The sequence below is a fragment of the Branchiostoma belcheri genome, unplaced genomic scaffold (genome assembly GCF_001625305.1).
Source record: "Branchiostoma belcheri isolate BF01 breed outbred unplaced genomic scaffold, Haploidv18h27 scaffold2, whole genome shotgun sequence".
Classification (NCBI taxonomy): Eukaryota; Metazoa; Chordata; class Leptocardii; order Amphioxiformes; family Branchiostomatidae; genus Branchiostoma; species Branchiostoma belcheri.
In genome coordinates, this window is record NW_017803490.1 from 4,821,510 (window position 1) to 4,835,992 (window position 14,483).

At 41.9% G+C, this 14,483-nt stretch overlaps 2 protein-coding genes across 8 annotated transcripts in view; both read right to left on the reverse strand.

Annotated features, from left to right (window-relative positions):
* Positions 1-344: 344 nt before the first annotated feature.
* On the reverse strand, positions 345-4,636 carry LOC109468582 (kelch repeat and BTB domain-containing protein 8-like). The gene is made up of 5 exons (XM_019766874.1): positions 4,309-4,636; positions 3,544-3,804; positions 2,989-3,128; positions 2,220-2,426; positions 345-1,848 (listed from the first exon to the last, which is right to left on the reverse strand). The coding sequence occupies exons 1-5, from the start codon at positions 4,606-4,608 to the stop codon at positions 927-929; spliced, it is 1,830 nt and encodes a 609-aa protein (XP_019622433.1). The 5' UTR covers positions 4,609-4,636; the 3' UTR covers positions 345-926.
* A 4,458-nt stretch (positions 4,637-9,094) lies between these two features.
* LOC109468561 (neogenin-like) overlaps positions 9,095-14,483 on the reverse strand; it is a 130,131-nt gene continuing 124,742 nt past the window's right edge. For 3 of the 7 annotated variants that reach the window (XM_019766815.1, XM_019766814.1, XM_019766813.1), the window contains 6 exons: positions 13,349-13,405; positions 12,468-12,602; positions 12,062-12,163; positions 11,332-11,478; positions 10,835-10,968; positions 9,095-10,508 (listed from right to left, as the gene is read on the reverse strand). In XM_019766815.1, coding sequence (XP_019622374.1) covers positions 10,410-10,508; positions 10,835-10,968; positions 11,332-11,478; positions 12,062-12,163; positions 12,468-12,602; positions 13,349-13,405 — 674 coding nt within the window. In that variant the 3' untranslated portion in view covers positions 9,095-10,409. The remainder of the gene's footprint in view (positions 10,509-10,834; positions 10,969-11,331; positions 11,479-12,061; positions 12,164-12,467; positions 12,603-13,348; positions 13,406-14,483) is intronic. The other 4 variants (XM_019766819.1, XM_019766816.1, XM_019766818.1 and 1 more) reach the window with 3 other exon arrangements.

Genomic DNA, 14,483 nt, shown 5'->3' on the forward strand with positions numbered 1-14,483 from the left:
AGGAATGACAAAGAACTTACTAGTAACTGCCTACCCTCTACCAGGCTTGGGGAGGCGGCTGGAAAGAGTAGAAATCAGCCAAATCGAGAGATAAGCATGCCAAGGGAGTTTGTCCGTTGAGAGAACAGTTTGCTGCGAACTGTTCTCTCAACATACAAACTCCCTTGGCATGCTTATCTCTCTATTTGGCCGATTTCTACTCTTTCCAGCCGCCTCCCCAAGCCTGGTAGAGGCAAGTAACTGCCCTAAAAAAACTCTTTCCATACTAACTAATGCAAAGTGTTGCTGCTAGTCTAAAAATGAAGCAATAAAATGTCACTTAGAAAAATGATCATATACACACATACTAGTACATCAAGCACTGAACAGAAAATAACAGTATTACATTACTGTAAAACTGAGTAAAAAATAAGTGAATAACACATTATAAGTGAATAACACAAAGCACAGCATACAAAAATAGAACACAACTTCACCTTGGTTTTCTGTAAGAATGCAATGAATTTATGAACACAGCATTTCATTCACTGCATTTCATTTCATAGAAAATTCAAGTACATCACTAGAATCTATAAACCTTATTGTAACTACCTACATGTGACATTACCATCAAAACATAACATACAGGATATCAGATCACATGAAACCAACAACTGTTTCTTTGTACCAGATCACAGTGTTTCTGAAAATACTACTAAAACCTGCATTGAGTCATTCAGATGTTAGTCACCTTAAATCAAGCCTTTTTAATACTACCCAGTGCAGCGTATGCAGAGTATTTGGAGCTCTGTACTGTATATGCATCACTGATGTAGTCAACTGTGCCAAAAGTCCCTAAGAGTCCACTATACTCCTTCTTCCTGTGCATTTCTTGTTCAGACATGGTAAGTGTAACAGTGGTACCATGGTAACTGTGGCCTATGACCCTAAGAGTGTACTATACTCCTTGTTCCTGTACGTTTCTTGTTCAGACATGGTAAGTACATACGAGCCACACAACACACCGGCCCGCAGGCCTTCCAGCCTCCTGCAGGCAGGCTGGGGGTTAGGTCCCTCCAGTCCCCCGTCTGTCTGTCCCACACAAATATCTTCCAATCATCAGCCTCTACGGGAACCCCACTGTACGAACGTAACACGACATGAAGCTGGTTCTCTAGCACGAAGAGACTGGGGCTGTCCAGAACCGTCACTCTGAACAAGTCACGAAGGGGTACATTTCTCGGAGGCGGCAAAACGGTGGAAACCATTAGCCAGACATCCGACACCGTGTCGTACACTGCCATCTCGCTGAAGCGAGTGTCCGTGCAGAAGATCTCGGTAGTTCCCATGGCAACAGCCGTGCAGAGGAGTGGGATGGCGTTGAGCGGGGTCCGCTTGCTCCAGCAGTCCTGTCCGGGATCGTAGCGATGCATTTCCGCGTTCGTGAAGAAATATAAGTACGAACCACACGACAACGCCACGCTGATATCCGACGTTGCCTCGAGCGCCGGCTGCGCGCAGTCCTCCCATTGGTTAGTGTGTCGGTTGTACCGCCTCACCCACACGAGCATGTCCGCGGTCAGCGACAGCTTCACCGCGAGATAATACAAACATCCGTCCACTTCAACAAGGTATTCATCGCTCGGTAAGTCATCCCCACGTGATCTAGAAACAGACGACACGTGTTCCCACGTGTTCCCTACATGGTTGTAGACAAACAGGGATAGTTCAGCGTGCGAGTGTCCGGCTAAGATGTAGATGTCGTTGTCGCTGGTAACAGTCGTGGTGACGACAGGAGGAAGGTCTGCTGGGTAACCACAGCTGATGTACCGCCCGACTCTGGGGTTCATACACAGCATCTCTCTCTTGCTGTAGACAAAAATAAACATTGTTACAGTCACAAAAATGTCCGTCTCCTCTACAGTATCCCTACTCTTTTTAGTTATTCTGTAAAAACCCACTCACTCACTCACTTACTGTCCGGTTAATCGTCTATCCAATGAAAAGCTAAAGCTCCTATAAAGAAGCTCCTATACACACAGGGCTGTGTGGCATAATGGCAGCGCATTCAGCTCAGAACCAAGAGGTCCCAGTTTCAAATCCTGCCAAGTCACTAACCTTATGTCCTTGGGAAAGGCACTTTGCATGACGTTTGTCACTTCGTTCAGGTGAAAATGAGTATGCCAGAATGATCATGAGCAATTAGAAAAACAAACAAACAGAAGAAATAATGGACAAACATTGAGCCAAAGAGTAGTGCCATTTCCTGGGTGTCCATCCCGACTCTTGTCTTCTGGGAGGAGGTCTCCGTCTGTACCTCGTTCCTGATGACCTCTGATATCCCAGGATCCTCCCTGACCAGGGGATGTTCTAAGATGGCTGCCATGTTGTCTGAGGTCAACAGGTTGAAGCGGATGTGAGGGAGGATGCTGGGTAGGTGCTGCAGTCTGTAGGGTACAATTGTACGTGTATCAGGTGTTCGTAAATACTAAATTAAAATCTTTGTGATGTCTCCGTGCGCATGTGGTATATGCTCCATGTGAGCAGGAGATTTTTATGTTTAAAAAGAAGTATGCTACGTTCACTGAAATGCAGATCTATAAGAAACCAATATACAATATAGCAGTGGATGTGACATTCTCATGATGAGAATATGCTGTATACTAGATACTATCATACTACATGTAGTATATAACATTACGTAGTAGTTTCAAAGCCTGGATGGCGAGTGAGTGAGTGAGTGAGTGAGTGAGTGAGTGAGTGAGTGAGTGAGTGAGTGAGTGAGTGAGTGAGTGAGTGAGTGAGTGAGTGAGGAGTGAGTGTGTAAGTGAGTGAGTGAGTGAGTGAGTGAGTGAGTGAGTGGGTGAGTGAGGAGTGAGTGTGTGAGTGAGTGAGTGGGTGAGTGAGGAGTGAGTGAGTGAGTGAGTGAGTGAGTGAGTGAGTGAGTGAGTGAGTGGGTGACTGAGTGTGAGTGAGTGAGTGAGTGAGTGAGTGAGTGAGTTTCCCCACCTATCCTCCCTTCTGTGCTGCACCCATCTCACCACAGCCTCCCACACTCTTGTCTCCTCTTTAACATCCAGCTCATCATGGCTGATGATCTCAGTCAGCTGATCCACACTCAGGCTGCAGAACTCTTCACTGATGGAAACCTGGAGGGGACAGACAAATAGATAGATGGAAAGATGAATGAATGAATCAAGGAGTGACTGAAGAAATTAATGATTTCCTTCAGTTACAAAAACCGTTATATCCATGCAAGATATCTAACAGACAAGATGTGTCGTCATTTCAATGGTCAAAAATCAAACAAATGTAAAAGGTGGTAATTTATTTGCATCTACATGTATTCTCATTCTTGCATAACATTTCAGGTCTCAAAAAGGAGTTATCCATTGAATTGAGTTGCTGTGGGCTTACCAACTAACAATCATGATACTGAAAAAGAAAGACAGCCAAAAAGGTTTGTAGTGATAACAGAGTACTAGTACATACAGGATTCTTAATTTGCTCGGCTTGATAGTCCTTATAGTTATAGAGAAGTTGTAACTAATGTTTACTATTAACCTTAGCAAAGTGCCGACAGATACACTGCAGACAACGGTTCAAAACAATGTCCACAGCGAAGGCATCAGCAAACTTGTACAGGTCCACACAGGTGGAGCGCTCCACGTTCATGGCCATGTAGCTGCTGCAGGTGTCTCTCACATAGTCCAGCTGCAGGAGGTCAGCTGCCTGGTACAGGTGCTGCACTCTGTCCAGGGACACATGGAGGGTTCCCGAGTAGATGTAACTCAGGATCTCCCCAAACATGGCTGTATCCAAACCCTGTAGGGTGATATAATGTATTTAGTACTATATACATGTACTGTATTGTTTAGTTGCTGTATCTGTATTAGAAGACACGTACGTCTACTACCAGCTATGGTAAATTTTGAAACTTTTGAAACTCGTGGGGCCATGGGGTTGTGTGGAATAACAACAGAACATTCGGCTCAGAACCAAGAGGTCCCGGGTTCGAATCCCGCCATGTCACCAAATAATTGAATACAGTATCTTTAACATGGCTATTTCAGTCTGGCGTACATTCGTCAACATTCGTGTGTAAAAAAGAAAGCCACAAAATACTGGAGCAAAAGTTTAGGGAGTCAACTTCGGATATAAAAGGAGTGTCTTCTTTACAACAACAACATGCATCAACAATAACAACTTTACTACTGATATTAATTATTCACTGATCTTAGTACACATCTACATATATAAGAATAATACAAAGAACCCCTAGAGGGACTAGTTTTGCTGTACTTCGGGTTAGAATTGCGCCAAATTTACCTTCAAAACAACCGTCTTCTGCCGACTCTCCGCCATATCAGATGTAAACATCGCCCGGAAATAGGGGCTGGCCGCGGACAAAACAAGCCGGTGGCAGGGAAACCGGCGGCCCTCGACTTCAAGAACCACATCCTGGAGAACTTCGGCCTTCTGTAAGTCACTTACGGTTCCAAGAAACCCGTGGCGATAGCTTCTATCATGGTAAAAACGAGGACGAAGTGTTTTTACGTTAGTTTCTTGGCCTGCGGCAGCCATGATGTTCCCGCCCAGGGTAGGGTACAGCCCCTTCATCATCATCATGGCTGCCTGGGACCCCTTCTTTCGACCGCAACTAGACGGTACTGTGGGGACCTCCAGCGATTCCTGTCAGACTTGCAGTTGCAGTATGCAGGTTTCCCCTTTACCATATATGGCGATCGATGCCATATATGGAGCGAAGAACGCACAGTACTAGGCGGTACATGCGCGAATGTACGCCGACTGAAAACGCACCATAATTCAACTTTTATAGTCTAAAAACTAGCGCAATCCTCTAATATTTACCACAGGTTAAATCTCGAAGCCATACACAGAGCAATCTCTGCGTCTTTTTCTAGTCTTGTGCAGCACTACTTTGTGTTCGCCCATAAATACATGTGTTATGCGGTTCAGGTGTCGCGGACAAGGTTGGGTCCCGACATTACGTCCCCCCTTACCATATATGGAATGCCGGTGTCGCGGACAATTTTGGGTCCCGGCTTTTCGGTCTCCCATTTACCATATATGGAATCCACTACCATATATGGCGTGCCTTGCCATATATGGAACGAAAACTGACAGTGGGTTTGGGCTGCAGTAATAACCTTCCACAGTTAGACGGCGCTTTTGAACCGTGAGCTGGAGCCGGCCCAGCCGTAGGTGTAGGGGCCGTATGCACTGACGGAAGGATCGAGACTGGATGCCAGGCAGCACGAGACGGTATCTCCCTGCGACCGGGACACGCTGCACGGCCCGAGCCCAAATTTGGCGCCCGGTCCGGCCTGTAAATTTACCTCTTGGACGATAAATACTTTTAGAAAAGAGTGTGCCGAGATGGGGACCCGGTAGCGAGCCGTGATATGACGGGGAGCCAGTTGTGACGCCGTCCGAGACCGTGATGGAGGGCCCGTGGACATGCCTTCGACCGGGACACGCTAAGGCCCGAGCCAAACTTGGCGCCCGGCCTCTAAATTTATCTCTTGGACGGTAGATACTTTTAGGAAGGAGTTTGCCGAGATGGGGACCCGGTAGCGAGCCGTGATATGACGGGAAGCCAGTTGTGACGCCGCCCGAGACCGTGATGGAGGACCGGCGGGCATGCCATGATGGGTGCCCGGTTGACGGGATCAACAAACGCTGCCCGGGCCGTAACTAAGCCTGACACTGGCGCTAAAAGGGACCATCAAGCCCCCAAAATCGCACAAGAAGTGTTGGTCTTGGACTATATGACTCCCGGAAAGTTTAATTCTTCATTCCGTGTGCAGTTGTGTATTAAACAAGTACAGGTAAGGCTTTGTATGCCATCGGTCTGTTGAGATATGAGATAGACGGACGTAGAAGGGAAACGGCTCACGACCCGATAATAATCTGACTCCTAGAGTAGCTTGTTCCGTGCCAAGGAATGAACTCAGTGAATTAAACAACAATCGTTCAGCTTATTTCTACCTGTTACCCGTTTAATTCTTTGTTTACGCGTTGGTTCAGACTATTTTACCAAAGTGCGTGTATGGTGTCGTGTATGAATGGGGGGATGGACGCAGGTGGCGGCGGCGCTTTGCAGCCATGAGCCCCGCAGTTACGTGCACAAGAGAGGCGGTCGGTTTAGTAAACAATGATCAACCGAAGTCGATCAGCTTTATATTTATATATAAATCCCTGTAAACATGTATTTTCCGTTCGACTGGCGTATGGCCCGGTAAAACAGCAATGTAAATTCCATAATCGATCGTGTGTTGCGGGACTGAGTGAGTGAACGAGTAACGTTAGTAGTGAACGAGTGTATGAAAGCTAAAGGTAAACAAGAGTCAAGAGCAGATTTGGGAGGCGTATGTGTAAAATGAACGGTGAATTAACCGGTAGGATGGCATATTTTCACGCCAGATAAAGTGTGTTTTGCTTGCGACTTGGATCTGTAACCTACTGGGCCTGGCAAATGTTTACAGATCGAGCCCTAACATCTGCTTGGTTCCCATTCATATGGTAATGAGTTCGGCAGCGAAAACTCCGCTTCTGCAAAGGGAGCGACGCGTTCTGCAAGCGATCAGCTGATCGCAAAATCACGTTTTGGCTTATAACTCCAGAATAAAACAACTTTGAACAAAGAAGTTTCGTGGGTATAGAATAGTGTTGGTTAGGAACATACTGTGTCAATAAGGAATCTTAAAAATGTTATAAATTGCATTTTTCTAAAATTGAAAAAGCGGAAATTCATCCCCTATCACACCCCCGTTTTTGAGCGCCCGTTTCGAAAAGGCCCGTATCTCGCTAACGAAGCCTCGCTCATTCCCAGATTTGGCCATTTCGCGAGTGGGGAAACGCGATGGGCTCTTATGGGGGTTTTACTCCCAGTCTTTTTTACTCTTGATCTTGACCCTGAGGCTTGACCTGGTTACCAAAATATGACCAATTACTTTAAAAGAACTATTTTAGTCCTACATTTGCTTATTTTGACAGGAACATTTCCAGAACGGTCGTTATAAGCGGTTGAAAATGGCCCTTTTTTCGTCATTTTTGTCTACGTTTCTTAGTCCACAAAGTGAATTATCCCCTATAAAAAGGGGTACCACATGAAAAATTTTAACACTGACAGAGCACTTGAACCACCTTTCAAATAATTTCAGGATTCGTTTCACTATTTTCAGTATTACACCAGATATTTGGTCTCTTGTATTGTCACTCACATTAAAATTGCTCTATCTTCTATATCCAAGCAGATACGATTAGACCATCCATAGTGTGTACTGGGATATTAGATTATGTTTAGGTCTTAGAAACTGTAGTAAGAACTGTAGCCCATGCCATTTCGACATGCCTTGTTTTTTTTCTGTTAAAAACATTAATATTGCATCCACTTGTATGTACCTATACTTGGGGACAAGTCTTTTCTTGTTCACTATCAAAATAAACTAGCAAAGACATAATAACAATGTACACAAGGACAAGAAGAAAACATGATTCCATATCAAAAAGTTTAATAATACATCGGTGATATGGTTGCCAGTACATGGGTGGTGAATTTATATACAGGAGGGGTGTTCATCCAAATCCTTGATTTTCAAACAGAAATTTCCTATTTTCTTTTAGTTTAAATTATCAGATCAAGCTTTTCTCATGTGTATTGCAGAATGATACCAACAGTGGCTGAGTAAAGCTATAGATGCAAAAATACAGCAGTTTTCCCAGGGTTAGAAGTTTTTCAACAAGTTGTTAAGATCACATAGACTTATGATATGGATGATGTCATGGCGAAGTTTCCTGTAATATTCGTTGACACATTTCAAAAGTGACATCAAGATTTGGTCCCAAATTTTGTCTACGATGTGAAAAGTCTGCATAGATATACAATGTTACGGCTTGCATACTAATTCAGAAAAGATATGTGTGGATTGAGCAGTGAGGGTTGATCGCAAAGTTTGGATGGAATAAAAAGTTATGATTGGCACCCCTCCTTACACGTTGAATCTCCCAGTTCGCCATTGGCACACAATGGACTTGACCATTACAGGCTGAATATAAGGGGTGATCACCAACACATTTTTTTACAAGCATGACAACAGAATCTACAGTGAAATACATGAAGACTACAGAGTCTGATGTTAAACTCTAATGGCTAGATATAAATATTACAGCTATCATATTGTGAACATCAACAAAACTGGATTTTACACATTATGGTCAAGATTTCAGTAAAATTAGCATGATTTACTTACAAGTTCCCTTACTATAAAATTTACAGGTTCAAAGGTTACAGGTTCATAGGTCAAAGGTTATACTGCCCCTTCCATACAATCACCCTCCTAACAGTTCTAAATCTTACATGATTGCAAGAATTCAGTGTACAAGAAAATTTCCTGAATCAACAAATATTTGGCTGTGATTTGTATGAAGAAAATACTATTACTATGACAGTACCATGGCAAATACGCTATTAGGTAATAAGTACAAAAATTAATTCTTAATTTTTGGTAATTTCTTTCCCATCACCAAATGTTACTTACTATGGTGACATGTCAACAACTTTACAAACAACCTGTCCTACCCCTTCAGCAAATGGATCAGTCCATATGCAAATTTCTGACAGGAGTACTGGGTAGGAAGGCTTCCATTGTCAAACAGTTTTGCTTATAAATATTCTTAAAAAATTAAATCTTAATCATTAACAGAAGCCAGCTTATGATACATAATGCTTTTCTCATAAATTGCTTCAGATAAAAAAAACACAACCTCCATTATGACACCCCCTTTACACAATGGACTAGTCACAGATTATGACGTAATGTACTGAGACCTGGACTAATGAACTTACATACGGGGAGTTACATCAGGTATAGATTATATGTATGTAAATATCCATTTTCTAGCACTTAGATATTTTTTAACATCAAAGTTGTATATTTTCAAGGTGGAACAGTCCAGATTAGTCCATATATGGATGAGTGCACTTAGGATAAAGGGGTGAACAAGTTACCTTGCTGAATGGAGAAGTGAAAAAAGTAACCAAACAAAGACACCTTTTCTTTCAAAATGTACAAAAATCAATTATAGATTATAAGTGAACAAAATCTCTGTCTAATTTAAAAGTGTATAAAAGACATAAGAAAGGAGCATATTGTCTTCATTAAGAGGGTTTTCTACCACTTGTGGTAATTTTACAAAAGCCCCAACTGGCTTTCTCAACTTTGCTAGTTGTGACAGACATAGCTATAGTATACAGCACTGCTGCCTTTACAATATGCAGAGACCAAGCATTTAGCCCAACGCTTACTATTGTACAGAGGTCTGACGCATTGGGCTCAGGAACACATCATAAAACGCCTCTGCCCCCGAGGCATTGCCAAAAAATTCCTCTCCATATCCTACTAAAATATGTAGACTTACACACTTCAAGACAACTACTTTCTAGGAGAGTAGGGGCTTGTTTTACAAGTATGTGCATTTGAGGTTGAAATACTGTGAGTTAAAACTAAAAACATAACACTAGGCTACAAGAACACTATTCTACAACTAGACATGTGCATTGAATGTGGTGTTCTTGTGCAAATACTGACCAATAACATACAGTGTAAGAGATGAGAGTTCCCCAAAAGGGAATGTGCCTTGTTCATTGGTTAACAAGGCTTGTTATGATTGTCCCTTAGAGGGGGGTGGGAATGACAGCATCAATTCCACAATTAACTGATCATCTCCTCCTACATTGCTATGCATACATTGATTATTTTACAAAAACTGATGTTATGTTGTTTTTTATGAAATGTCATGGTGACAATAGTGAATTTAACACAACTTAAACATGAAGAATTTTTAAATGTGGCAGTACATATACATGGCTACTTTAAAAACAAACAAATACCTGTTATGTAATGACTTACTTTTTTCTAAATTTCTTACAAAATACATGTATGATAAAAAAATTAAGCAAATCTACAGCAAAACGCTATATTCTAAAAATACCAGTTTTTTGCTTATTTTGTGGTTATTTAAGAAAATCATATTTCCCATTTCCAGGTTGCTATATACAAGTTCTTACAAAAGGGTAGGAAGGGGGTTCCCATAAATTATCCATCGAAATCTTCCTCAAACCCTTCATGTAGCCCCGCTGATTCCCCTCACATACAAAACAGGTTTCCATCAGGTAACCTACAAATATCATTTTTAAGTATTGCTGAAACCCCTCTGTGATCCTCCCAGGAAATCTCTTTTGTTGCCATGGCAACAGGTACAAAACAAGTTACACTGACACCTTGTTTGTTGCTATGACTACACTAGTGCTGCTAAGATGTCCGGTAACTCGAGGGATGGAAGCCTTCGTTGCCCGGCAACTGTTGCTATGGTGATCACGCGAGGCGATGTTTCCATGGCAACTGCTAACAGTTCAGCTCTGACTGCGTGATGGCGTTCAGGTCCCTCATTAGGCCCTCCAAGTTTGCCATCTCCGTGGTCAAATCATCATCCTCATAGGAGTGCTGCAACAGAATCAACAGGTTTAACTTCAGCATACTAAGGTAGTTGTTCAGCACCACATTTGTTTTGGCTATGGGCTTAGGCAGCAGGGAGAAGGTTAATATCAAAGAACACAGCGAGAGGCACATACAATGATAATTACCACTCTACAATACCTCAATGGCTCCAACCTGGAGGTGTAGCCAAAAACTAGTTGGGAAAACCTCCCAAATTGAAACCAGTTATTGAATGTTCTTTACCAAGTGTTAAAATAGTTTATAGGATGTCACAGACACTGTATAGTAGATTTGGAAAAGGAAAATTCAGTATGAGTGAGATCAGTATTTACCTCGGACCCAGGTGGTGCCTCGGGCAGTGGTGGTGGTTGTAACGTCTGAGGATCAGGGTACATGTCTGCCGGGGTCTGGGGTTTACTGGGCGTGCTCAGTGGTGTAGACAGGGTACTGGACGGCCCTGGTTTGGCTACAGGAAAAAAACAAGTTGGTTTCACTGTCAACCATGTAACTTTGGCTTAAGATTATTGATGCTACCAAATAGCTGTTTCTATAGCATTCCATTAGTCAGTTTTTCTGCGAATTATAAAATTATGTCAAAGGAAGTTAGTCTTGCTCATATCACATCTTTTAATACTTTGTCAACTGCACAAAATCTTTTCTGAGTCAAGGCAATTTTATCCAGTAAATTTTGACATTCATGCCACACAGGCAATAGGTAAATTCAATTGATAAATTCTGTAACGGTTGCTTAAAAGTTCTTTTTTTAATAATGCTGCATGACAGTGTCGAGAAAAGCATGAAAAAGGGATGACAAATCTGTGAGACTTACGTTCGGAGAGGTGTGAGGACTGAGGTGTTGTGGGAAGGCTGTTGTAAGGAGGTGGGGGAGGGGGGCCGGGCACACTGAAGCTTTTCAGGGGGTGAGCAGGCCGGGCGCCCAACGATCGCGCCTCCGAGGAGGGGGTGTAACTCCTCTCTTGAACAGCACAGGAAAAAACGTGTTAATCAAAACATTATCATCCAAAGTCAGTGCTGTTCCTTGCACATTCTGCATATTTAAGTTTATTTGTTAATACAGTATGTGATAGTAAGTTAAACTTTAAGTTGACACAGTTATGACTGGTAGGTTATCATTGATTAAAGGTGATCCATACTCAATTCATTAATGACTGTTTGTCAATAGTTGTCAATGGATAGGTTAATATTAACCTATTGTTAACTAATTACTGACTGGTAAGTTCTTAATGACCAGTGCTAACCTGTAGTTAACTCATGAAAGACCTGTAAGTTGTTAATGACCAGTGCTAACCTGTAGTTAACTGATTAATGACCAGTAAGTTGTTAATGACCAGTGCTAACCTGTAGTTAACTGATTAATGACCGGTAAGTTGTTAATTACCAGTGCTAACCTGTAGTTAACTGATTAATGACCGGTAAGTTGTTAATGACCAGTGCTAACCTGTAGTTAACTCATGAATGACCGGTAAGTTGTTAATGACCAGTGCTAACCTGTAGTTAACTGATTAATGACCGGTAAGTTGTTAATGACCAGTGCTAACCTGATGGAGTGTGAGGAGTGTGTAAGTACGAGTGTCCGCTGACGGTGGATCCAGGCGTGTGGATCTCGTGATCACTGAGGGGAGGGGGAGGGTAGTCTGCCACTGGGGGGAGGGGGGAGTTAACAATGATCATTAGTAACATGAAGTTGTACACGTATTAGGGTGTACAAAACATGTTTAGTGCAATATGATTAGACATTGTGATATCTATAACGTTATACATGTACATGTGAGGGGATGTTAGCTCATTTAAACAAATCAATAATATTATTGTACAGCAGGCTTAAAAAGGAAGTTTTGGCTTTCATTCCAGTGTAAACCAAATTCAAAGGAAGTTTAATATACCTAGTATCATATCTTTGCATTGTAAACTTTGACAAGTTGAAGAACAAAAGTCTAAGCTCACCATCGTTCATGGGGCTTGGCTCTACGGATACGGAGCGCGGGATGTTAGCGGAGTACTGCGTACGCGGGTACAGCGGTCTGGACGGGGAGACCGGGCGCGGGTCGGGATGGTTCAACGTCACTGAGGTAGCGATGGCTACACAGGGGAGACAAGACAGTCATTTCATGTACTCATACAATAAAAGTAACTATCGTAAAAACCTTCAATGAGTTCCAATAAACAATTCTATAGAATCTTTAAGAAGCATTACAACAAGTACAAATTTTTCTCTTGATTTTCTTTACATACACTTAACAAAAAGTCTGCCCTAACAATTAAACAATTGTAGACATTCTTGACATAACAAAACACTGTGCAAGGAAAAGACACAATGGATAGTCTATATTCTAATACATGTACTCTACAGTGCAAATACATGTACTTGGCACACACTGCAAAAGACGATCAATATATAACACCATGTACAATTATACATGACATTGCGTAAATTTTCCTAGTAGGACCAGTAACAAGACAAACCACTACCACACCAGTACAGTACACAATGTTTGCAATACGTATTGTTAACAACAAGGACATGACATTGTTGGTAATGTACATTTCAATGGAAACCAGGGTACTTCAAAGACAAAACAGGTAGGATAAGCACAACATTCTAGAAGAAACTTGACTATGGCCAACACCCAGCAATGACAGTGACATTTTTTTTTCCACATGACATTGACACTCCATAAGATACATGTAAAATGTGGGAGGAACAGTGGCATCAGTTGAAAAATTATTTCACAGCCACAGCAAGATCAGGAAAGTAGATTTTATGAAAGACAGAATGTGGGCTGAACCATGTGAGAGTAGGGGTGAGCAGCATGGGGATGACTTACATGGTTGAGAAGCAGAGATAGGTTCGAGTGTGTGGTAGAAATGGCTCTTGTCACTCACTGATGGAAAAGAAAGGAAAGCCAGCAAAATGGATGAAATTAATTAAACAAAATGGAACAGAGTAAAGAACTAAGTACAAATGAACAGTAAAGACAGTCATCATGATTATGACTACGTTAAATAAATCAACAACGTATTCAAAAGAGACAGAAAAACTTGGGCAAAAAAAATTAAAGCGCAAAGTTGCAAAAGGAGAAAGTTAACCCATAATTCCAGCTAATTTTGTTCTGTAACATCTGTTTCCTTGGTTTACGCATTTTTCAGGTGATGCAGTCTTCTCAATTACATATAGTCTAGTTAACCTTCTCCCTGCTGACACAACCATTTGGAACCAAATTTGTAATCAGTATGGGTTAGGCAGCAGGGAAAAGGTTAAATCAGACCATTGAAAAGCATACATAGGCTGTGTTTTTATATGAAACCAAGCAAATGATGTATGTAAACTTAATCCAAAGCTAGTCTGCTGGTCCAGGCTTTACAGTATCTAGACTTACATGGCTGAGAGGAGGACAGAGGCTTGAAAGTCGACATCGAATAAGATGGAGGTCGAGAGGGACGGACTGATAGAATGGAACAAGGAGAACAAGGGAAAGGAAGGAAGGAAAGAGAGATGGAAGGAAGGAACAGTTGGATGGTAGGGAGATGAAGTAATGAAGAAAGATGTTTTCAAGAGTTTGCAGTAAGATACACAACTTCTGAATTTCCAAAATAAGAAAGAAACATCCAGTTATCTAGAGTTAACGAAAGAAGTTGCATCCAGGAGAACAACAACAAGCGATAAAAGTAAAGTTGTTTTACATGTTGAAACAGACAGACATTATTGTGATTAAATGAACAGAACATACATATATTAGTTGTTTTTAACCCTCAGTACTACCGGTATACCCTGTTGGGTGTGAATTGGCATGTTTTGACTGGTTACCTAAACATGTTAATATTGTTCCAACTTGTACACGAGAGCTCTTTGTTCAGGACATTTCTTTTAGACTTACAATATTCCAAGTCATAGTAGATCATAGGTTGTATTATATGAAACATTGCTACACACAGAAATACAGGGTAATGTGGGAGGGGGTG

Coding starts and splice junctions, on each gene's coding strand:
- LOC109468582 (XM_019766874.1), bottom strand. CDS start 4,608: ATGATGATGATGAAGGGGCTGTACCCTACCCTGGGCGGGAACATCATG. Junction 3,805..4,308: donor AGAAGACGGTTGTTTTGAAG/GTAAATTTGGCG, acceptor ATCACCCTACAG/GGTTTGGATACAGCCATGTT. Junction 2,427..2,988: donor CAGCACAGAAGGGAGGATAG/GTGGGGAAACTC, acceptor TGTACCCTACAG/ACTGCAGCACCTACCCAGCA.